Source organism: Trachurus japonicus, chromosome 2, assembly GCF_045865225.1.
Source record: "Trachurus japonicus isolate A0001 chromosome 2, Traja_1.0".
NCBI lineage: Eukaryota > Metazoa > Chordata > Actinopteri > Carangiformes > Carangidae > Trachurus > Trachurus japonicus.
In genome coordinates, this window is record NC_140908.1 from 4,217,560 (window position 1) to 4,242,721 (window position 25,162).

A 25,162-nucleotide genomic window follows, 5' to 3' on the forward strand; every position below is an offset into this window, starting at 1 on the left:
TTCTTGCAAAACCAAACTTTCACCTCAAAACAGTTCAATCTGTGCCCAAAACTGAACTATGTTGGAGAGTGAAAGAGTGACTGATTCAATCAGTGGGTTCAGGCAACTGAGAATTTGGTTCAGACAACAGGGTTTAGTGTTTTAGCAATTGAGAAAAACTGTAATATATATATATTTTTTAATTGAAAAAACAGAGTTATCTGCATTTGCAAATGAACTCTTCATACATTTATTCTATAAATCATAATATAAATGGCCTGCACACACACACATAGGCTATATATACATATATAACTGTCATGCAACTGTGTGTGCATACAGCATCAGATGACATCTGCAGCCCCCTCAGTGTTCAGCTATAACTCTGAGTCTTTAAGGCTCATTTGTCTCGTATTGTATTAGACTTTATTGTGTGTCAGGACTTTGACGAGAGTGACAAAGACGTGACAAGACAAGACAAGATGAGAGGACAGAAGACAGATGGAACAAAGTTTCTGCACAATTTCCCCCATTGAGAGGAAAATGCAGAGGCTGAAGGTGATGGGAAAGTCTCAGATATAGGCTAAAGAGAAGATGAAGGTGGAGAAAGGAGCCAATCACAGCTTCATTTTTTAGAAACAACCAGCACATTAAGTCGGATTATTAAAATGTATTAGTTATTTATTATATTAGACTTAGCACATTTCTTCAAGATTGTGTTAAAAGTCATCAAACACAAGCTCAATTTGTAAACTTCTCTCTTGGTGAGCATGTGTGTGTGCATGTGTGTGTGTGCGTCCATCCTCAAACAACTCTCTTAAAAGCCAGGACATAATAATGAGAAAACCCTTTGTACAGACAAAAGAGAAACCCCCCACCCCACCCCCTAAAAAAGAAAGAAAAAAAAAACACTGTGTACTGACTCATAAACAATCGGCGGCAAATAACAGCAATTTCACAGCTAATTCGTAGATTTCACGTGTGGCTGCCTCCATCACCTCCCTCCATTTAATACTGTGAATAGAGACACACTGACATTACAACCATGACACCAGACACAGTGTGTGTGTGGTGGGCTACTTTGAGTGTCAGACCTACCGCTGGGCTCAGCAACAATAACACACTGTTGTTACAGGTGTCAAAACGACTGTGACTGATAATTAATAATCAAATTAACAAATCGAATTCTTAAATCACTCACATGACACGTCAGTAATTATACTCTCTTGTTTCTGCAAGAACAACTGATGACTTATTTGCTTATTTCTGCAGCAGCACATGTCATGTTTGTGTGTTTGTGTTTCTCTGTGTGTGTTGTGTTGTGTTGTGTTGTTGGCTTTGTGTGCAGCACCTCGCAGGTATTTCTGAGACACCTGTTGCTGCAGCTCCAGACAGATAAGTCACCGCAGCTCCTCCGAGTGTGGGCCTAGCTGCATCCGCCTGGCTGGCTGGCTGGCTGGCTGGTGGGTGTGAATTCATCTTAATCTAAAACGCTCTTGACACACACATAACACCTACCTGAAAAAAGTGCGTTATTATGTCTCACTAATGTGCTGCAAGGGATTCAGCCTCAGGCAGGAGGGTCTAAACAGGCTGAAAAAGACTTACTGCACCTTAAATTACACCTCCCACCTTGCTGTATATTTTAGGTAATGCACCATTGAAATGAAATCAAAGGTAAGACATACTATATATTTATAGTTGAAGTTTTTTAGAGTTGATGAAATAGGCGGCAAAACATTAAGAGTTTGTTAAATCGCTCTGAATGAGTCACTACGCTTTAACTTGGTGAGAACAGCCGGTGTGGAGACGAGGGCAGACCATGCAATGAAAATGCACTGCCACTTTTCAGCATCTACCCCCCTAAATACCCCCTCACAACTCTCTCTTCCCATGATTTCACCTCTGACAGTCGTGCCCTAGATATTTCTCCATCCCTGTCAGACACAGTAGCAGGTCTCTGCGGCTGCCAGCTGTGGAGGAAGAGGACGTGGAGATCAGCGCAGATGAGAAGTGAAAAGGATGAAGGGAATCCAATCGATCCAAAAAAGAAACCTCCATCCTAATCTTGTTGACATCCTCAGATGGTGCAGACAGCGGCCCCTGAAGCAACTTTTGGGGAAGACGGTTAAATCTAAAAATTGTCTTTTCTTTAAAACCATTTTAATTGGTGGTGGTGGGGGGGGGAAACGCAGCACAGATGTGAACACCAGGCACACACACTCATGACTTCTCACCAAACATCCTGTCGTCAGCAGCTTCAGGTGTTTAGAGACTCTTCAGGTGCGTTTGGTTTTGTCTAGTCTGATCTTTACACCAGAAATACTCTGCTGCCGCCCTGTGGCTCAAACAGGAAGAACAGGCTGAAACCACGATTAACATTTCCACTTCTGGCTTTTTTTATTCTCAAGCAAATATACAGTTGTTTGCTGTTGATAGCTACAGAAAGGTTGGCAAAAAATCCACAAGTAAATCTTGATATGACTCTGTTAAAAACTGTATACAAAAGACCCCAAAACTGTACAATAATTAACATAACTACATTTAAATATGGTATAGTTATATATACTGTATCCGAGTCTACAGCGATTATAGATACGGTTGGTTATGAGACTATTCAGTAAAAGATAACATTCGGTTTGAAGGCTGTCAGTTAAGGTGGTCTTGAGAGATCAGGACAGTGAGGACAAGAGTGATCGGTACAGTTAAGACCTTAAATCTGTTGTTAGTTAATGGCTTTGAAAATTTCTACAGCAAAGTGTCGATCATCATCAGATGAGACAGAGTTCAGTTCAGTTCAGTGCAGGGGTGTGTCCCAACTAACACCACAGGAATCTCTTAAAAGCTACGTGCTCGTTCATACGTACAGAACATACATACATATACATACATACATACGTGTCCAGTGTTGTTCTGTCACAAATAAGACACACATTACATTTACAGAAAGTTAAAAAAAAAGAGAAAGAAAAGTAACAAAGCCTCACATGATCTCTAGCATACATAGAAAAAGCTTTGATGTAACGTTTTCAATCATTTATATGGATCCCAGATCAGCATAAGTCCAATTATAAAGAATAAAAGTCGCCATCAGCTGTTACCGGGGAGGATTTGAGTCAATAATTATATTGATTTCTGTCTAATGAGCGATTGATTCAGGTGGGAAAATTAGAAATTAGATTTAAGGATCCTAACAAACAGCTGTCGAGGCCCAGACACATCGTCAGGAGGAAGAACAGGATCCTTGGTTACATGTTTACATTCAAGAGCCTGAGAACTAAAGGGCCAGTTCAGCCAAATTACACAAAGAATAAAAACATACAGTATTTCATTACTGATTTATTTTTTCTTTTTGGAGATATGTACCTCTAGGATTTGTGTTATGCTTTCTTTTGTAATTTGGTCGGACTGACCCTTTAACAAGTGGATTTTTTTTTTTTTTTTTTACCTCTGAATCCAACAGCATTACTGTTTTTGTTTTGTTTTTAATATAAATATTAACGTAGAAAACCAGAATCTCAAGTCAAACTTTAAAGGAAATTTACACAGAATATTGTCTAAAAAAATAAATCCCAGTTTACAATATTGATCGACTGCAAGTTGATCTTTCCAGTGTGCTCTGACCTTCACTCACTCTCACTGTGGTGAGTGGGAAATTTATACAGAAATGAAAACAACATTTTATAGACAAATACCCGGACATATATAATATAAAAAAAATAAAATAAAATAAAAAAAACAGACATTTAACATGAGTTCTTCAATGTTTTGAAAGTGGAAATTAATTTGTTCATCGCTTGGGTATTAAATTGTAATATTTCAGTGCTGTTTTTTGTTCCAGACGAGAGAGGAATCTGCATAAAATTAACTTTTACATTCACATCCATCATCCGCAGTGCTTTTCCATCCAAATGCCAAATATTATTAGTTGTAAATTCACCATAAAAAGCGAGCGAAGACAGTTCAGCACGGACAGAGAAGCTACCACAAGGCACCTAATGTAAAGCAGCTACAAGTATCTCTAGCAGCAACAAGGCTTTGGTTCATAAAACTATTATTCAAAGTAGAGTATAAAACTTTATTTCTACTCTGTCTCACATATGGATGCGTACTGTAGGTGGATGCATGTATGGACGTATGGATGGAGCTGTGATGATGAGGACGGATGCAGGCGGCTGTCACAGAGGTAGGAAAACTTCCACATCACTTCAGAGACAGATGGAGAGATAAAGAGAGACAGATAGCTAGAGAGAAAGAAAGGAAGAAAGAGAGAGGACAAAGAGTTGAGACAGCACAAAGTGAGACAGAATTCAGAGGCTGCACAGTGACGGTACTGTACTGTACTGTAGATAATCTCTTTTTTTCTTTTTTTTTTACTCTCCTCACACCATCGTAAGGCTTTGAAGAGCGTGAGCGCCGAGCGAGCAGTGAGGCGCTGCAATCGATCTAACACGCAAACTAAAGCAGCTCGCAATGAAACAAAAAAATGACACACAGCCACGTCTGAGCGAGTATGAGTGTCTGATACCTGAATTTCCTAAAGCTCATAAGAAAAACTACAAGCTGAGCAACAACGATGATGATGAGCAGACTGATTAAAGGCTCAAAGACAAAAACATGAGAGAGTTCAATGACTCGGTTTTTCCACTCAGATCTGAATGAGGTGCCTGTTATTATTATTATTTTTTCTTTTTTTAAATATTCAGCTTTTGTACAGCATGTGAACAGCACACAAGCTTTTCCCTCTGCTTTTACTGTAACAGATGTTTTGGCTCCCATTTATTTTAATGCTCAGTTTAATTTAAAAAAGATGATTTTTTATATGATTTTGATATTTTAAGTCGCTTTCTTGCAGTGTCAGAGGAGAAAATGAATACTGTGCTCTTGTTTGTAGAGCTGCTCTCCAGCTAAAACACATGCACCGACCTCTATAGTGACCAATAAGTGATTTACAAGAGGTTTGGAGGTGCGATATATTTAAATCAAGACCTTGGCATTAGAAAGTTTTAAGTTAACTGCACTGATTGTTGCACTTGCATGACACTTAAAAATCAATAGAATACATACAATGGAAATAAATAAATAAATAAAATCGATTCTATGGTTTTTGTTTGAGTCTGCTCTGTGTTTCGTGTTATACTTTTCTATTTTTTTTCTATATTACAGTGTTAGAGTAATGACTATGTGTGTCTATATGATCAAAATGCAAATCTCAGAGATAGTATCTATTACTAATTTAAGGCATCAAGTAGTTTGGAGCACTTGATATAATCCTTGCGTTATGATTGGTATGTTTGCATGTTTGCTTTTAAATATTATGTAACATAAAATCAAACATAGATACTGTAACTACGTGATTAATTAACTTGCAGTTGTTGCCTGGAGGACGTCAAGTTTTTCTCTCTTTAGGTTCTTTGGTTCATAATCTCTGCGGTCGTATTTACACGGTGACATTAAGGCATTAAGAAACAGCCAGCAAGCCGTCACACACACTCATCACTAAATCAATAAGGCATTAAAAAAAACTTGGATTAGCCTCTCAGCATTGGAGATAAATAGAGGATGAATGTCTATAGTTAAAGTGCTTTAAAGACAATATGAGAGAAGGGGAATCCTCAGCACACACACACACACACACACACACTAATACAGTTACCACAAGCTATCAGCACATCGATACACACACATCTACCTCACCAAACACTCTACACTACCTACTGTACTACTGTGTGTGGGTTTAAAAGCAGCAGCGTTGGATGTGGAGTTAAGTTGGCCTTTTTTTTTTTTAAAGGGATAGTTCAACAATTTGGCAAATTGGCCCATTGCCATAATCCCTATAGTCATAGCAGTAGGTTCGTTACCTTTAATTGTCGGTGCAAGCTTAAGCTTTTTAGAACGGCGGAGCAGAGCCGTGAGCTGCTCAGAGCTACGCTACGGAGGCTCATGGGATTTCTTGGTTTCCCCTCATCAAACTCATCAAATACACAATCCAACAACTCCACAACGCTCTGGTGGACAAGTTGTGAGCTGCACATTCACCACACTATGAGATAATAACACAACGTTAAGAGACAGAGTTGTTTTAGAGGGAAATGCAGAGACTGCTTGATGAAAAACTGCCCCCGATGGGAACGTGCATCAGCGGTTTTGCATGAATTTCCCTCTAAAACAACTCTGTGTGGTAACGTTGTGTTATTATCTCATAGCGTGGTGAATGTGCAGCTCACAACTTGTCCACCAGAGCGTTGTGGAGTTGTTGGATTGTGTATTTGATGAGTTTGAAAAATTCCATGAGCCTCCGTAAAAGCGCCGTTCTAAAAATAGCTTGCACCGACAATTAAAGGTAACGAACCTACTGTACCGCTATGACTATAGGGATTATGGCAATGGGACAATTTGCCAAAATGTTGAACTATCCCTTTAAGACATAATGAAGATTAATGATAAAAAAAACAGCAGGAAAAGAAAATGCCAACTCAGCTCCACTCCTCAAACACTAAGGCTTCACCTCTCCACTACACTTCTCCCGCCTTCTCTTACAGTGCAGTAGGATCTGACCCCAGAGTCCTACGGAGTGTTTCTGGACAACAGGTTTGCACACAGGCAACACCAGTTGGTCCTACGGAGAGGCAGAGCAGGTGGGAAGAGGGAAAGAGGGAAAGAAAGAAAGAGAGGAATTGAAGAAAAGATTAATGTTTGGTCAGAGAAAGCCTCATCATCACCAGAACACATCACGATCAGTCTGTAAAAAGTCATAGAAATCCAAATAACTGGAGAAAAGTACACTTCAGATGGATTTAAAGGGCCAGCGCACGTTTTTTCAGCGCAACACAATGTGCTTTATGAAATCAAGACTTCTTCTTGTTGTTGTTGTGACATCAGTACACTGAGCCCTTTGCACGCCGTGGCGTCGAGCCGCCGTCCCCATATGTGCTTTGTGCCGCACTTGGCAGCTGACCTGGGAGCAGCTGCGAAGGTGATACTCTCATTGTAATCCCAGACAGAAGCAGCGACATTATCCACTCTGTCTGCACTGCGTCACTGTGTCTGATTACCAGGTTAGAAGAATAGAAAAAAAGAATAAAACACTGAACAGGAATAAATTAAACCGAGGTCTCAGGCCCCGCCCCGCTGTAGGTCGTCTGTCCCTGGTGGCGGGAGTTGTCTGAGAATCGGAGGAGGGGGGTGAAGGTGCAGTAGTCTGGCGCTCTCTGCCAGCGTGTGAACATGACTTTCTTGGTAAAGGGTTCAGACCTTCGAGGGTTGGGGGCGTTCCTCTGGTGGCCCGAGCCTCGCCGGTGGTGGCCGCCGGCCTTGTTGGACGGGGCATGGAGAGACGCCAGGGGGGTGAACTCGGAGAGCTGGCCCTTGTAGAGTTTATCAGCGTTCTGGGAAAACGGGGGAGAGACATCGAGGAGGAAACGGTGAATATACAGACGAGAAGCTGTGAGACGCCGTCATCTCAGCTGGCCAGAATCTCAGCTACACCATGCGATTACTTTCTAGCTCTGATGATTAGAGGCCGAAAATACAACGATTAAATCTCAGTGGACACTTAATTAATTCATGGAAATAAAGAACAGAATATAATTTTCGAATGTGGGTGGGAAATTTTGAGGTCTTAACACCTTTAACCTGATATGGTAAATGATTGTAATGGAGGGCCGTCTTATTTTTTATTCTCTATACACAATTTTCACCTTTATTGTGTTTTTGTCCTTCCTTTTTGGTTTAATTTTGCTTGTTGATTGTATTTTTTTTATTTACAATTATGAATTTTTATCAATGATTTTGATTTTTGTGGAAAAAAAAAAAAGATTAGAGGCCTAAAGGGAAATGTCCTGTGTTAGTAACTTGACCCTGAACGCAACACTGCATTCCCAATTCAGCTGATGATTAAAATAAAGTATTGCACTGGCTTTAATCTGATTGGCCAGCTGTGATGACGAGCACATAACACATTAAAAACATATAAATAAAACACTGTAGCACTTTGTGACAGCATGAGCCTTGTGCTTTTATAAAAACCAAAACCAAAACCATGCAAATGAGAAAAACATGACAAACATGCACCAATGTTCAGTCCCACTGTGAGTAAACGCTGAACTCTGTCACTAGAGGGCGCCAGAGCTCCGTGTAAAGAGTGACCCATCAGGATGCAAAGAGCTCGATACAGATACAATACCTGGATGAAGAACTGCAGGTTGTTGGACTTCCACAAACACACACCCACAAACACACAAACAAACGCACACCACAGCTCATGTGTTAGTGTCCAGAAGTCCAACCCGTGCAACCACACACCACCACGGCAAAAGTTAACCCCCGCCATCGCTGCAGGATGTTAATCCATTACCCAGAATCCACCATTATCCAGTCCAACCATCACACACACACACACACACACACACTGGTAGGCTGTGTGTCTTTTACCGTGCTGAAGCCCTCTAGGTTTCTGTGACAGCTACTCCATCTAGTAACGAGTCAGAGCTCTGGAAGGCCAGCGCCCTCTCAAACCCTTTATCTCTCACACACTGTGGACACACGCACACACACACACACACACACACACACACACACACACACACACACACACATTCAGAGACATATAAGATCCACCACTTGCACATAAACATACACATATTCTAACTTTGGTGTGAACAGGAGACTGATTTCTAACACAGAGACGATGCAGTGGCATGCAATCAGACTGGTTGGCGTGAGAATCAAAACTGTCTTCATGCAAAAGAGGAGAGGAGAGGAGGAAGGAGGAAGTAGAAAAAGGAGGGAGGCTAAAAGAGAGTTAGAGACAGGGAGGAAAGGCAGAGGGTCACCTCCAGGAGGGCTGGGTTAGAAACTGATTCTGCTGGAGGTCTGAGACAGCATAAAGATGGTGGAGGGCTCGGAGGCAAGGCACCGACGCTTAGTCTGCCACGGAGGGAGAGAGGGAGACGCCAGGAGGAGAAGAGGAGGAGAAGAGGAGGAAGTTAGGGACACAGGGAGAAGGGGGAGTCAGCAAAAAGTTCATATACTCTACACCAGAGATAAGAGATAACATCAGAAATATCTCGTTATGGGAAAAGGAGGAGACACAGAAAAGGGTTTTCAGGTCACTAGGAGGATAGAAGGTCAAACCTCACTCACCGCAAACAGAAAGAAAACACTCTCTACACTCTCTGTTAGAATAATCACATAAGCCTGGAGGAAAGTCCCTAACTGTGGTTGTCACAAGCTCCTCGGACTGGATTCCTCACCCGAAGAGGTGTGGTTCATCATCGGCCTTTGAAATAGTATCACTATAAACTATAAACACAAACTTGAGCTGATCATTTAAACCACAAGGAAGTAGTGGGAAAGTCCCAGTCCGAGAGTTGTTGAAGGTCCACTGTGTTTAATAAGGACAAAAAACTCATACATGTCGTGCATATTTCCTACTCTGCAACCTGCAGACATTTAATATCACTCTACATTACACAGGAGAACACCCACTCCCTGGTTCTGCAGCAATACTAGCTCTCCATTAAAACATATATGTAGTTTCTAAAAATACAAACCCTGTGTCTATTGTCTTTGAAATAAAGGAGCACTGCACACAGGTACAGAGCGTATATACTGACTCACATCCAGCAGAGCAGGGACATAACCAAAGCCAGTGTACACCTGCTGACCCACGGGTAAAAATTACATTATTTACATAGTTAATTGAAGTTTTTATGTATTTTATATGTAGTGGACAGTATGCATGCTTTGCCCACCTGTATGCGTTCAGTAGTCGTCGGCCACAGCGCCCTCCAGATCACCTTCTTTACCACATCTGGCAACAAACTGGCAGTGATCAGAAGGATTATACTCAGCCAGGCCGGGCCGCTGGACAACATCTGCATGAACACGTAGTACATCCTCTGGTAGTTGAGGAAGGGCCTGGAGAGGAGAGGAGAAGAGAGGAGAGAGTTCATTCAAAACGACGATCCTTAATGTTTTAAAACGTAAAAAGATGGAGGTGTTTTCCAAACCGACCAGATGATTCCTCCCCACAGCAGAGAGAAGACCACGAAGAAGATGAGCGAGCCCCAGATGACAAAATGGTTGATCCACGTCCAGTAATGAGTATCTAGAGCCAACTGCAAGGCAGACAGGACAGGAGACAGTGTCATGTGTACAGTAGCTCACTTTAAAGACATATCTGTGACATGCTTCGGTCAAAATACCCCAAGGATCAAACATCACAGCTCTTTTCATCCTCCAGAATTGCATTTTTTTTTGTCAATTCTCACATTTTGAGGACCAGAAGGCAAGACAAACACCCAAATATATGTTAAAGAGCCTTCAGAAAGTGATATTTCCATAATATGACACCACAGACCACATCATTCGTGTTGGTCTTTCTTGTTTTTGAGCTGCTTTACCTTGAATGTAACAGTGAAGACGAGCACAGTGAAGACCAGAGTCCCAAAGGTCCAGTTTCCAAACATCTGGAGAAGCAAAAAGGAACAACAGCTGCTGTTAGTGACACACTTCAACTGTGAGGATGCCATCATGTCCTGTTGTGTAATGTCACCCAACCAGCAGCGTTAAAAACCCTCTTTACTCCTTTTACTGTACATGCATCATCATCATCTTCACAAATAGCTGCACTGAGCTCATTCAAGAAGTGTCTGCAGGTCTGTCTGGTGTCAGCGTGTTACACTCTGATTAACTCAAGTGAACATACTCAGTGAGGAGTCAATCAATCAAACAGATGGCAGGGAGGTCAGAGAGCAGAGATTATCCATGACTGATGAATGGGAAAGATGTGCGATGGCGCTTTAAATGTTACTGGAAGACATGACTTGTATATGAAATGTGCTCTTTCATATCACGGTAGTCATAAAAACTATCTAGATATTATGAAACAACACTTTTTTAAATGTTTTTTCTAGGGCCGGGACTTTATCGCGTTAATTACGATTAATTAATTACACAAAAATTAACGCGTTAAAAAAATTAACGCGTTAAAAAAATTAACGCATTTAATCGCACTTATTAATTTTTTTTTTTTTTTCTCACGTGTGTCTACATGTGGTGCGCCCGCTACACAGACACGGGCGCACGCTAAATGCGCTATATCGCGCTAATTGCTCAGCTGCAGCGCTATATCTATGACCTGTCACTGTCACAGGTGCATCTCATCTCATTATGATAGGACTTCACCCTCAGAGCTCTGTCTTCAGACTGTCCTGACCTGTCCCTGAACATCACACAGGGACAACATGGAGCTGCCTGTGTGATTGGTTACTGAGTTTTATTAATGTTTACATCAGGCTGAGTTCAACAAATCAGTTTATGCTACTGTGATTTAAGTAGCCTAGTTAAATACTACAGTAATCATCATAGTGTATTAGAAGGAAAGACCATTTAATCTGTATGTATCAAATATCGACTAATGAATTAATTGATAAATTGCATCCCTATTCTGTTGGTCTTGGTTAAGTACCACCTTGAATGCTTAAGCTTATGTATTCAGTCATTCAATGGTAGGCCTATACTAAAATCCATGTGAATTTTTTTTTTTTATATTTATATGCGATTAAAATGCGATTAATTGCGATTAATTAATTACAAAGCCTCTAATTAATTCGATTAATTTTTTTAATCGAGTCCCGGCCCTAGTTTTTTCTTTTGCTTGCTGTGGGTTTCCTCAAACATGTTGAAAAAGTTTGAAAATATGTGATATATGAATAAATAATAATAATGTTTAGCAGTATGAACTTATAGGATATCAAAAAAAATACTTGTTCTTTCTGAGATTATATATATATTTTTAAAAATGAATAAAATGTGTGAATAGAGACACAGCAACACAATAATCCATCATAATCAATATTTGGGAATTCCCTTTGGAACATCTTTTTCCTACAAATGCATCCCATAAATAGTTGTTGTGACGGTTCGGACGGAGCGTGACGACAGATGTGACACCGCTGCTGCTCCGATCTAAAAGGAGAACAGTCGTCTGAAGGAGAATTAGATTAGAGCGATGGCTCCAGTGTCATGTAATGGAGGGAGGAGTGCAAATCGTATTCTGTATTAATGCATCCGGAGCTTTCCACTGAACACACACACACACACACACACACACACAGTGCATAGCTGAGGCGTTTGATTAACACCTGCACACATGAGCATGGTTCTAGGAGAAGAACTACAGCTGTTGCATCTACGGCAAGCACTAAGGGCCAAGGGAACGTGATGGATGACGAGTGGGTCGGTGTCGAGGATGTGTGACTGACGGGGGACGAAAAACAGGAAACTGAAAAGTGAAACTATAGGGAGAGATGACAGAGAGACAGGGACAGGCTTACCATCTGTGTGTTGGTTGTCATTAGCTGGAAGGAGGAGGAAAGAGAAGCAAAAAAGAAAGAAAAAGCAACACAAAGGTAAGAGAAGAGGAGGAAGAAGAGGAGAAGCCCAGAAAGAAGAAGAAGAAGAAGAAGAAAAGAAATCATAATAAAATTAACAACAGTTTTGTGGCTGGAGGAGTAAAAAAAAAAAAAAAAGCTAAATAAAAACTGGATGCAAAACTATAAGTGAAACCAAGCAACTCAAAGCAGTCCAAGAGGATTCTGGGAAGAGTAACACTTCTTGAAAATAATAATAATAAAACACAGAGGAAGATGGTGGAAAACCCGCCATGCTGTCGCGTCTGCATGTGGATGGAAGAATGTCTGTCATCTCTGCTACAGAAAACTGTCAGTCCACTAAAATAAAAAATTAAAACCATCCTTTACGCAGGAGGAACGCGGTCGACGCCTCCTCCCCTCCTCCTCCTCCTCCGAGGAAGAGGAAGAGGAGGAGGCCGGGTGTTGTGACAGCTGCAGGGCTGAGGCGTCGGTATCTCAGACACCGGCACAAACTAATTATCTGTTGATAAAGAAAAACCCTAATAATTAAGATTTAACTCCCTGTTTGTTTCCTTGTGCTTGTGACCTTGTGACATAATTCGCACACTGGCCAGAATGTTAATAAAATGAAGTTTCATTGCATAATCTTCAGAAATAAGTTGTAAGAGAGAGCATTTTTTAAATCAGAGTAAAAAATACAAAGCTAAAAATAAATCTCTCTGATGCTTCGTAGTAAGAAATCCACTATCAAAGCAACTCTGTGTCTGTCATAAAGGCTACAGTTAATAGGCTTTAAACCTGCGAGGTAAAAAAGACAGAAAAAATATCTTTGGTTTATGACAAATGACAAGCAAAGCAAATTATACGGCTCGATGCGGCTGCGCCTGTTTGAAAATGCAAAAATATTGGTGCAGCCTATCGATTTATTATTCTATATAAATGTTCTGTCTTCACGCAGCAGCGGCCTGGTGTGTTACTGTACCTGTCCGTTGCTGGTGAAGGTGGTGTTGTCAAACAGGAAGTAAGCACCGAAGAACATGACGATGGCGTCGTACACGCCCAGGATGGTCCAGTAGATGAAGATGGGCCATCGCAGCAGAGAGTTCTTGGCGATATCTCTGGAACATAAACAGTAAACAGCATGAACGACCCTGTTGACCTCACACAGTAATTGACCAGTGTGCTGCATTACAGTGGCTGCCTCTGAAACCGATGTAAAGAGATATCTTCATTTGATTTAGCACAGTGCTTCATATGCACTGATGGATGGACGCATTTATATCTGCACAAGTCTCATTGTTTGTGACGAACAAGAGGCGGGCGAGGGTCACAGGATGAGAAAGGGAGGAAGGAATTCTTCATCTCATCATGTGAGACCTCGGGTTTTCACTTTCGGAAAAAGTTTGAGCTGTGACCAAAACTGAATCCAAGGAAACCAAGTGAAGCTGAAAGTGTTTAACAAACAACCCAGACAAAAGCTCTGATTGTATAAGCTCTTTCTAATTATATTCATTCTGATTTGTTTTGATGTTTTGTATTGGACTCATGTGAAGCCTCTTTCTTATTTGTCTCCTTTGCATGATAAATACTCTCTGACTTCTGCCGTGCATCTGCTGTTTCTCCTTTTATCCAGCCGTGGTTTTGAAACACGAACCTGTAGAGAGTCGGGTCCTTCTTCAGGATGTCCATGTTGATGTGCTGCTCTATGAGGCTGTAGAGCAGGATGGGCAGCGAGGTGAAGCTGATGTTGTACAGAGTCAGGTAGGCTGTGTCATACAGAGGCTGTAGGGAGAGAGAGTCATTATTCCTTTCATGCAAACACTGATTGTTTGTGTATTATGGGCGCTAATGTGTGTGTGTGTGTGTGTACCTGTTGTGAGAAGCCACAGAAGAACTGGTAGAGGAACTGAGGGAAGATGAAACAGACATTCTGCAAAAACACAACGTGAACGAGAGAAAAAGCAGAAAGCAGGTCAGGATTTGAAACTGGGGATTAAAGAGTTAAAGGGATAGTTCAACATTTTGGCAAATTGGCCCATTGCCATAATCCCTATAGTCATAGCAGTAGGTTCGTTACCTTTAATTGTCAGTGCAAGCTATTTTTAGAACGGCGGAGCAGAGCCGCGAGCTGCTCAGAGCTACGCTACGGAGGCTCATGGGATTTCTTGGTTTCCCTCATCAAACTCATCAAATACACAATCCAACAACTCCACAACGCTCTGGTGGACAAGTTGTGACCTGCACATTCACCACGCTATGAGATAATAACACAACGTTACCAGACAGAGTTGTTTTAGAGGTGAATTCATGCAAAACCGCTGATGCGCGTTCCCGTCGGGGGCAGTTTTCGGCACGCAGTCCGAACTCCCTTTTGTAACATTACATTATAATCTCATAGCGTGGTGAATGTGCAGGTCACAACTTGTCCACCAGAGCGTTTTGGAGTTGTTGGATTGTGTATTTGATGCGTTTGATGAGGGAAACCAAGAAATCCCATGAGCCTCCGTAGCATAGCTCTGAGCAGCTCATGGCTCTGCTCCGCCGTTCTAAAAATAGCTTGCACCGACAATTAAAGGTAACGAACCTACTGCTATGACTATAGGGATTATGGCAATGGGAGAATTTGCCAAAATGTTGAACTATCCCTTTAAAATACTTCCTTTTTTTAAAAATATTTTGCACAAATTCTGCCTCCACCTTATAGAAGAAGTATTGCACAAGTTCTGAGATGCGTATGTAGTAATAGTGTCCGTGGACGAGCAGCATCTTCTTGAGGTGTTTGAACTTTGGGATGGCGTAGTCGCTGTTCCTCACCGCCTGGCGACCCTCTTTACCCATAATACCTGGAGGAGGCAGAAAGAGCTGTGTCACTTCCTGGTATTTCAGATTAAAACTTCATCATCTTGTATTTGGTTCTTCTGTGTATCTGAGGTCTAACCGATGCCAACGTGCGCCTCCAGGATCATGCTGACATCGTTCGCTCCGTCTCCAATCGCCAGCGTGATCGGATGCTCCTTGGAGGCTTTGATCAGCTTCACAATCTGCAACACAAGAGTCAAAATCTCACCTCAAATTTTTTTGTTAAACCCTTTAAAAAACAATACAGGTGCTATCGGGAGTTTCCGTACTGTACTGTACCTGAGCTTTCTGCAGCGGCGCCATCCGACAGCAGAGCACCGCGCTGCAGTTGCGGCAGATTTCTAGGAAGATCTCTTTGTAGTTCCCTGAGTTGGAATCCTCCTGGGCGGGCCTCAGCACTGCAGAGAGGGTGGCTCCATCGATGATCAGACCGTAGTCGGTGCAGTCTGTGGATAAACTGGACAAGAGTAGGACTGGCTGTCATATACTGTACTGTATGTGTTAAGGGAGACACTGCAGGTGAATAGGGTAAAACATTTAACTAACAGATATCACCATGAAACTTCCCATGTTTAACACTTAAATTAAGACAAATATCTTTTGTATTACAAGTTTTGATGAAATATGCGCTAATTTGCATATATTTCCAGAACCGAAATCTGAACAATGGATAAAGCTACTTATTAGAGTTAGAGGTTTTTACAGAGGGGATTTTGGATATCTCTTTTTATCACTCTGTAAATGAGAAAATACTGTCACCAGCCCTATAAAAAATCTAATTTCACCATGTTTTCAAGAATAAAATGTTGTATAAATCAGGCTTTGAATGATATATCAACAATCCCCTCTGTAAAAACCTTCAGAGTATAGACAGGAACAAAACTGGAAGGTTTGGTGTATGTAAGCGCTGCTGAAGTGGAGATTTCTAGCTCAGAGTCTGAGGAACAACTCATTTTGAGAAAACGGCCTTTAAAGATTTGTACTGTAAAAGTCCATAGATTGTTAATGTAAATCCTACTTTTACAATTGGTTGCGGATACGGAGGAAATGACCATTTATGGAGTCTGCATAGGAGAGAGAGAGCGAGCTTTACAATGACACCTGACATGACATGGGAGAATTTAGGAGAAATCTACCAACAAAAGAGACAAAATTAAGTAAATCAACCACCTTAATGTGGATTTTCTACCATTTCTTTTGACTTTTCTGAAAGAATACATGTTAAAGAAGAAAAATAGCCCAAAATCTCAATTAGTGTCTCGCCGCTCACACACCCGGAGAAGGAGTCCCTGGTCATGTTCCCGTGCTGCCTCAGGACGGTCCGGCTCAGGTCGAACAGGACGTCGTGGAGGCTCTGCTCCTCGGTGCGCTTGGTGGTCAGCTCCAGGATCTGGGTGTTGCGGCGGAAGAGCTTGCTGGCGTAGCACGTCGCCGCCGCCGTCTCCATCTTGTCTCCGGTCAGCACCCACACCTTCATGCCGGCCTTGTGCAGGGACTCGATGGTGTCTGCTGCTTTTTCCTGGAGCCTGTCGTCGAGGGAGGAGAAATAAATAAAGACTCAGATAGTGTTGCTTTCGTCAACGAAAATCATGACTAAACTATAATGAAATATATAACGCAATATTGTTGACGAATAAAAACGAGACTAAATGTGGTTTACAAAACAAAAACTCTGCCAAAATGTCTCTGAAAATAAATATGTTGAGCAGCATCTTCCATGTCTGTAATGGATGTTTCTATCAGGTACAGTAACAATAATATAATAATAAGATAATCATGTCTGAATTGTGAAATGGGTTTGACTAAAAGAAAAATGTGGTTTGGTCTTTACTATACTAGGCAATTATACTATATTGACTGGGTTAAATAGAATTACATTAGGCTACTAGAAAGAGATTAAAATCATTGACTAAAACTAGACGAAAATAGTTGTGGGTTATTCTGACTAAAATACTCACAGTTTTAGTCACTTGACTAGACAAAAAAAGAGCATGAACGTGACTAAAACTAATAAAAACTAAAATGACAGTTTGACACAAAGATAAAGACTAAAACTAAAATTAAAACAGGACGCCAAAAACAACACTAGACTCAAACCACAGAGACATTTTCAACATTTTGCTCCTCCTCTGAGCTACAGATCCCTCTGAAGCCTGCACCATCATAACTGCAGGGTTGAACTGCCACACAGTTTGTCTCACTGCAGCGTGCATCGACTCCTACAGTAGCATTTTAAACTGTAGATATAATAGTTACATAACAATAAAATCAATCTTGAGAAGTGTCCCCCCACCTGTCCTCCACAGCCGTGGCTCCCAGCAGTATCAGGTCCGTCTCGATGAGGTCGTAGGCCTCCGCCAGGCGCTTGTCCCGGTCCTGCAGGGCCAGTTTGGCTCCGCTCAGCAGGTGGCAGACCTCCTGGTACTGGTCTGGGCTCAGAGCCCGGTAGGCCACACAGAGCGTCCTCAGACCCTCCTGCAGGAGACAGTTCAGATTCAAACAGTGTGAGTGAAAGAACATGTGCATTTTTCACTTAAAGGGATAGTAGTTCACCCAAAATTGAAATTTCACTTATTATCTACTCACCCTCATGTCGACTAAGGGCTGGGAGAAGTTTCAGAGTCCTCCGTGGCTTCTCTGAGTTACAGGGGGTCTCGGCGTAGCAGTGCATGTCCATATGACGGTTGCAAATGGATACCAACTGTCTTCGTAACAAAAAGACACACCAAAAAACATCCAAATACCTCCATGCTGCTCGTATGTAATGTCCCTCTTGTATTGAAGCCCCGAAATGCGAAATTGTCCCGAAAAAAATTAAATAAGTCTATATTTCAAGCTTGTTTGTAGCGGAAGCTCCTCTTCCCAGTTCGTCCAAATTTGACGAACCGGGAAGAGGAGCTTCGAGAAGCTTCCGCTACAAAACAAGCTTGAAATATAGACTTATTTAATTTTTAAATTTTTTCAATACAAGACCGACATTACATACGAGCAGCATGGAGGTATTTGGATGTTTTTTGGTGTGTCTTGTTGTTACGAAGACAGTTGGTATCCATTTGCAACTGTTATATGGACATGCACTGCTACGCTGAGACCCCCTGTAACTCAGAGAAGCCACGGAGAACTCTGAAACTTCTCCCAGCCCTTAGTCCACATGAGGGTGAGTAGATAATGAGTGAAATTTCAATTTTGGGTGAACTATCCCTTTAACAAAAGAGCAAAGTCAGAGTCGGCTCTGTGAATGTCAGTGTGTGGGCAGCGAACGCCACCGCCACTCATCGTTCTGCTTTCACCCAAAAAACTACAGTACAGTCTCTCTGCAGCTGCAACCTCGACGGGTGACCTGGTTTCCACTGCAGCTTCCAGCCGCCGCACCGAGCTCCACCGCAAACCCCGCCCACAGATCCTCTGCTGCTGTGGTAACCAGAGGTGAGTTGTTGTGGGAGTGAGAAGATTTTTTACTGTTTATCTAAAAGAGCTTCAGTGGATGCAGGCGACTAGAAAGTAGGTCAGCAGTAAGTGTAGCATGAGTTACATAAGGACCGGCGTGGATCGTCTATTAAAAGTCACGCTGGAGCCGAGCAACTGGTGGGTGGAAGTGTGCCATGCTCCACTGATCTACTTCCTGTGGTAACCATAGAAACAACTGTGGTCATGTGCTGCAGCAACCTGCCGTGGAAATGTTTTATTCCCAAAGAAAATGACTTTGTTGTTAAGTTTTACTGGATCTATCTCTCTGTGTGTGTGTGTTTGCTCTCACCACTGCGTTGTGCTCCACCCGGGCTCGGACCTGGTCCACCTTGCCTGAGACGACCCGGGGGAAGATGGAGGAGTCTGCGCCTTTGCAGAAAAGAAAGTACTCGCCTAGGAGGAGAAAGTGTGTCAGAGAGAAAAACCAGTGAGCAGAACGACGACAACCAGAAATGCACAACAACAGTGCTGCACATGTTTGGTGTGTATTATTGTTATTATTATTATTACCAGTGCTGGATCTGACAATGACGCTCATCCTCCGCCGGACCGAGTCGAACGTCAAAACCTCCAGCAGCTCAAACCTGATCATAAAACAAATAAATCACAAATTGCACATAAGAAAAATGCTGTCGTTCTGGAGAGCTGCAGGTTTCAGCTGCGTCCAGGGTGACTCACACTTGTTGCACCACTGACGTAACGTTACACACACGCAGGATGGTGACACGCTGGGACTGTAAACTGAATCCAAAATGTCAAACAAATCATCTTGTTTTTTATTTTTTGGGGAGATGGCCAATAGGGCTGTCAATCTTCCCCCAAAATCAGATTTGAGTTTCTAATGCTTCTTATGTTAAATTATGCAAATTATATACAAATTTTTTATGTTTTTTTAGCTCATTATATCCACCTATAACAGCTTATTATTACGTCCTTTGTCCACTAAAGGGTATTCCAACTAAAATCTGTTGTGTAACATTTGCAGCACACTTAGGTTTTACCAACTCAATATAAAACTTCAAGAAGGGAAATCGAAATATTATAAGTAGTGGTGCAACGGATCACAGTTGATCTGTGGTCCACGGATTGATCAATAAAAATAAAAAAAAGAAGGTGTGCGTGTAGTGTGGGGACACTACACACAATAAACAGGCAATGTGGGGACAATAAATGGGCAATTTAAAAAAAAACTTGAAGCTGCACATTTCGAATGTTCTCATTTTGAAAATAGTTTGAATTCTGTTCTGAATAACGAAGTTCGATCGGACAGCCCTAATAACCAATGGGATAATCCAGTCCTTAGAGCAAAGCAATGAAAAGAAAGGCAATAAATGGCTATAAAAAATATATATAAAATGAGCTGATAAGAGAGTTGTTGCAGCGGTGTGAAGAAAAACAGGCTCACCTCTCAATCTCATCCTCTCTGTTCAGGATCTCCATGTGACTGTCCTTCAGTCTCAGGTAGGTGAAACCGAGCCTGCGGCGAAGAGCACAACATCATTACTGCGCTGTGTGTGTGTGTGCAGATGGCTTAAATCACAATGCAACTGTCTGATTATCAGTGGCAGTGTGTGCATGTGTGCATGTGTGTGTGTGTGTGTGTGTGTGTGTGTGTGTGTGTGTGTGTGTGTGTGCTCCACCTCTTCATTCCCTCCACCAGCGCCACCTCGTCCGGCGAGGAGGAGATGTAGAAGGACGTGGACTTTCCCTGGTGGATGCCGTGTTTGATCCCGTCCACCGTCTCCTCCTCCTTCACCTGCACCGTGTGGCACAGACACAACGCACGGAAGAACAGCTCCTGGTGCTCCTGTGGCGGACGGACGACACACACTGTGTTACAACCCCTCACACACATACACATATATAAAGACACACACACACACAAACACAAGACAAGCTGTGGCTGTGCTCACTCTGGCTTCAGGGCCTGGCGATGTGTCAATCATGTCCATACTGGCCGCTCCAGGCATCATCTAGCAACATAAATATAGTAATAATATAGAGTTAAAGGGATAGTTCAACATTTTGGCAAATTATCCCATTGCCATAATCCCTATAGTTTTAGCAGTAGGTTCGTTACACTGCTCAGAGCTACAGTACGCTACGGAGGCTCATTTTTCTTGGTTTCCCTCATCAAACTCATCAAATACACGATCCAACAACTCCAAAACGCTCTGGTGGACAAGTTGTGGCCTGCACATTCACCACGCTATGAGATAATAACACAACGTTACCAGACAGAGTTGTTTTAGAGGGAAATTTATGCAAAACCGCTGATGCGCGTTCTCGTCTGAGGCATTTTTTCATCAAGCAGTCTCTGTATTTACCTCTAAAACAACTCTGTCTGGTAACGTTGTGTTATTATCTCATAGCGTGGTGAATGTGCAGGTCACAACTTGTCCACCAGAGCGTTGTGGAGTTGTTGGATTGTGTATTTGATGAGTTTGATGAGGGAAACCAAGAAATCCAATGAGCCTCCGTAGCGTAGCTCTGAGCAGCTCACGGCTCTGCTCCTCCGTTCTAAAAACAGCTTGCACCGACAATTAAAGGTAACAAACCTACTGCTATGACTATAGGGATTATAGCAATGGGCCAATTTGCCAAAATGTTGAATAAGAAGTAATTTAACCAAGCATGTCGACCAGGTCGTTACCTGTCCGTTACAGATGGCATGAGGCACGTAAACATGTCCGTCCACACAGCACTCGATGAACTCCATGTTGTTCTCGGTCAGAGTCCCGGTCTTGTCTGTGAACACATACTCCACCTGGAAGAAGAGCAGGATAAGAGTTAGGGTTTAAAATCCATACCATAATCTCCTGAGGACTTATAGGTATTCAATAGAGCGTGGACGACCTGTCCGAGCTCCTCGTTCAGGTCCGACGTGTTGACCACGGCTCGCTCCCCGAGCTCCTCGTCGAACATCTCGTCGTCCCACATGATGAAGTAGGAGCCCAGGAACTTCTGCATCTCCACGGTGACGTACATGGAGACGGGGATGATGTAGTTGAAGAGAACCATGAAGGCCAGGAAGTCGGTGAACGCCCTGATCAACTGAGGAGGAGGAGGAGGAAGAGTGTGAGAAGAAGAAGAAGAAGAAGTGTTCGGAGTGTGAAAAATCATCACACTCACGATGTGTCTCTGTCTCTCCGTGTCCGTCCTGTCGTTGTACCACGGCTCGTCTCTGTTGGGATCCGCCTGCCACACGTACTTCAGCACGGTGTTGATGAAGGCCTTGCTGATGAGGATGCACAGGTAGACCACCAGGTAGGCGTTCATCGACCTGCAGACCACGCAACAACAGGAGAAATGAATGATGCATGTGTGAAATATGTTAAATGATCCACAGCATCAAGATGAAATTTGATTTGGGTGCAGAGTGCTGCTGCATAGACAATAAAAAACAGCCACAAGACAATAAATACACATGAGACAGTGAAACAGTGCAAAAAAATCAGTGCAAACACAATAAAAACCATACGGAAATGTGCAAAAAACACTGATTGTTTATGTTTGCTCGCTAATAAGCCTGACTGAAAGAGGGATAAATCAGTGTTTGTACTGGTTGTTCTTACACAAGGGAACTCTACATCTTCTCCCTGAGTGCATTAGTGGTTCTCAAAATTTTACCACATTTTTTACAGAAATGTCTCTACATTTTTCCAAAATTTCACAGCATTGGCCCTAATTTGAATGTACAATGACTAAAAAAAAGTAACGTTATTCAGTCTTAGAACAAATATTTGTGTATTTCTGGTGTCTGGGGGTCCGTGGACTAATTTGTGTCAGTTAAGGGGTCCTTGATGTTAAAAAGTTTGAGAATATGAGAACTGTCTGTTAAAATGTTCTTCGCCTGATTGATTGAAAACTGCCTGGTCAAAGATTTCCTGAGGATTGTGAACAGGGCGACCCATGATATCGCCTGCTGAGAATTTGCAATTTAGATTTGACTTTTAGATTCCCGAACCAGCTGCAGATGCCGTACCTGAACATGGACTCAATAGTTGCTCTGTGAAAGATTTGCATGATGTTCCTGCAGACTACAGACAACTGCTGCATGCTGTATGCATATAAACAAGCACACCTCCTATGCATTCATCAGACACACACACACACTGTAACCAAGTGTAAATGTAATCCACCTACAGACGGTCATATCTACAAGCCATCTGGATACAAGATGCATGTCAGCGCCAGATGGAAAGATAAGGGATCCAGTCTGAGCCAGAGACACACAAGGACTCAGTCGGAGAATAGATGAAGAATTGAGAAGTGAACAGATGGATGGAGGGACGGGTAAAAATAAATATATAAATAAACAACTATCTAAGCTGGTGATGATTGATAAAAAAAAAAGAAAAAATGAGAATGAAGATGATGAAGTGAACTGATGCTCAAAGATTATCCAGAAACAGTTTAAGGCGATATATTTCAGCGATGGAGGGAGGGAGGGAGATCTTACTTCTCCACTGCAGAGCGCTTCTGAGACTTGGACTGGTAGTTGAGCGCCATCTTGGTTTCCATGCCCGTGTAGATGGCAACAGCTGCAGGGAGGAGGAGACAGAAATCTTAACACATGGTCCATTTATTAGCGTTTTTTTCCTCCTTGCTGTATTCATCAGTGGAGTTTGAAAGCTTTAAAGCTCTGAGTTAATATAATATCATTTCTTATCAAACAATAGTGTTTTATTTCTTTATTGCAGGTGATATTTACCATAGATGTACTGTGTGTTTTTGAGTGTGGCCCCTCGGAGCAGCAGGTTCTCAGATCCTAACGGTCTACACACCAAATAAAACAAAAACAGGAGAGGTTATTTGTTTTTTTTATTTGTTTGTAAGTGTACTGTACTACTACCACACACAATACACAAAAACTCAGGTCACAACTGTAAAAAATAAAGTAAAAAGAGAGAAATCTTAATCTTTACCTGGCCACTGGCTCGTTGTCCATGTAGATGTTGACACGACCCACAAACCTGTGTCGGACAGAGGAGACAGTGTCAGATATCTGTCTTTAAAACCTGTGTGTGTCTGTGTGTGTGCATGTGTGTTTGTTTGTTGCACTGACTTGTACAGGTCCGGCTGTGGTTGTTCACACTCTATAGTAGCGTGAATGGAGTCCACCTCCTCCTCTGTGTTGTAGGCTTTGGTGTCCTGAACTGCATACAAGGTCTGAGAGTAGGAAGCAGGAGCAGAGGAAGAGACATAAAAACATGAAGCATCGGTGACTGTAAACTGGTAACCTTCACCTGAGTTAAAGGGATAGTTCAACATTTGGGCAAATTGGCCCACTAAAACAACTCTGTCTGGTAACGTTGTGTTATTATCTCATAGCGTGGTGAATATGCAGGTCACAACTTGTCCACCAGAGCGTTTTGGAGTTGTTGGATTGTGTATTTGATGAGTTTGATGAGGGAAACCAAGAAATCCCATGAGCCTTCGTAGCGTAGCTCTGAGCAGCTCACGGCTCTGCTCCGCTGTTCTAAGAATAGCTTGCACCGACAATTAAAGGTAACGAACCTACTGCTAAGACTATAGGGATTATGGCAATGGGCCAATTTGCCAAAATGTTGAACTATCCCTTTAAATAAATAAATAAATAAATAATAGATTAAAATGTTAGGTTGCAATAAACACACACACACACACACACACACACACACACACACACACACACACACACACACACACACCTTGTGGCTGCTCTCTCCATCCAGACTGGCCGTAGTGACGTAGCAGGTCCCGTCATCTCGAGACGTGGAGAGAAGAATGAGGTCGCAGGGAAAAGTTTCATCCTCTTTCACAAAGACGACATCGCCAACCTGAGAAACACACACACACACACACACACAAACATTTAAATGCTTATACTGAATCCACTTCCTTCTGCTCAGGTCACATGAGAGCACCAGTTGCGACGTGTTTGCACATTCAAATCTATTTTTTTTTCAGATGATGTGGTCAGATCTGTCTCCACCCTTTTGTCTGCTCTGGTTCACCAACCACTGGATTTGTTAAAGCACCACCACCACCTCCATCATTCGAGATGAGGCCTCAGATTACGAGACGTAAACTCATGCACTGATTTTCCAACAACATGCACTTATCTCCTCAGCATTCGCTAATGCACTTTCTCCTAATACAGTTGGGATAACAAGCTAAACCTTCTGCTTCACCACCTGCAGACTCCTCAAGTTCAGCCAACAACCGCCGACATTTGTTCTCCCACAAGACTGTGACAGATCCTCGGTATCTGTCGTCTGAACTGGAATATCTCTCTCTCTACGAATGTTACATAACATATATTTAATGTGACAGATTTTTTTTTTTAAATGCTAAATTGCTCTTAAACATGGACCTACAACACACACTCGCACAAACAAACACAAACAGACGGCAGCGGCTTAGCAGCAGGAAAATCCCTCGGCCCCGGCTGCATGAGCCAACACACAACAAACGCACTCAAAGCCGGGGTG

At 42.3% G+C, this 25,162-nt stretch overlaps 1 protein-coding gene across 7 annotated transcripts in view; it reads right to left on the minus strand.

The window, feature by feature from the left end:
- Positions 1–4,092: 4,092 nt before the first annotated feature.
- atp11a (ATPase phospholipid transporting 11A) overlaps positions 4,093–25,162 on the minus strand; it is a 50,248-nt gene continuing 29,178 nt past the window's right edge. Inside the window, exons 6-33 of one of the 7 annotated variants that reach the window (XM_085796330.1) lie at positions 24,380–24,508; positions 23,755–23,858; positions 23,615–23,662; positions 23,401–23,465; positions 23,149–23,230; positions 21,819–21,969; positions 21,543–21,740; positions 21,340–21,453; positions 20,600–20,659; positions 20,327–20,493; positions 20,092–20,163; positions 19,197–19,270; positions 18,976–19,079; positions 17,512–17,693; positions 16,493–16,744; positions 15,498–15,675; positions 15,298–15,400; positions 15,057–15,202; positions 14,230–14,289; positions 14,014–14,141; positions 13,342–13,477; positions 12,321–12,344; positions 10,386–10,451; positions 9,997–10,100; positions 9,735–9,900; positions 7,234–7,367; positions 6,520–6,598; positions 4,093–4,223 (exon numbers count right to left, since the gene is read on the minus strand). In XM_085796330.1, the coding sequence (XP_085652456.1) occupies positions 6,547–6,598; positions 7,234–7,367; positions 9,735–9,900; positions 9,997–10,100; positions 10,386–10,451; positions 12,321–12,344; positions 13,342–13,477; positions 14,014–14,141; positions 14,230–14,289; positions 15,057–15,202; positions 15,298–15,400; positions 15,498–15,675; positions 16,493–16,744; positions 17,512–17,693; positions 18,976–19,079; positions 19,197–19,270; positions 20,092–20,163; positions 20,327–20,493; positions 20,600–20,659; positions 21,340–21,453; positions 21,543–21,740; positions 21,819–21,969; positions 23,149–23,230; positions 23,401–23,465; positions 23,615–23,662; positions 23,755–23,858; positions 24,380–24,508 (3,099 nt within the window). In that variant the 3' untranslated portion in view covers positions 4,093–4,223; positions 6,520–6,546. Of the gene's footprint in view, positions 4,224–6,519; positions 6,599–7,047; positions 7,368–8,412; positions 8,514–8,813; positions 8,908–9,734; positions 9,901–9,996; positions 10,101–10,385; positions 10,452–12,320; positions 12,345–13,341; positions 13,478–14,013; positions 14,142–14,229; positions 14,290–15,056; positions 15,203–15,297; positions 15,401–15,497; positions 15,676–16,492; positions 16,745–17,511; positions 17,694–18,975; positions 19,080–19,196; positions 19,271–20,091; positions 20,164–20,326; positions 20,494–20,599; positions 20,660–21,339; positions 21,454–21,542; positions 21,741–21,818; positions 21,970–23,148; positions 23,231–23,400; positions 23,466–23,614; positions 23,663–23,754; positions 23,859–24,379; positions 24,509–25,162 lie in introns of those variants that run through there. The other 6 variants (XM_085796339.1, XM_085796348.1, XM_085796356.1 and 3 more) reach the window with 6 other exon arrangements.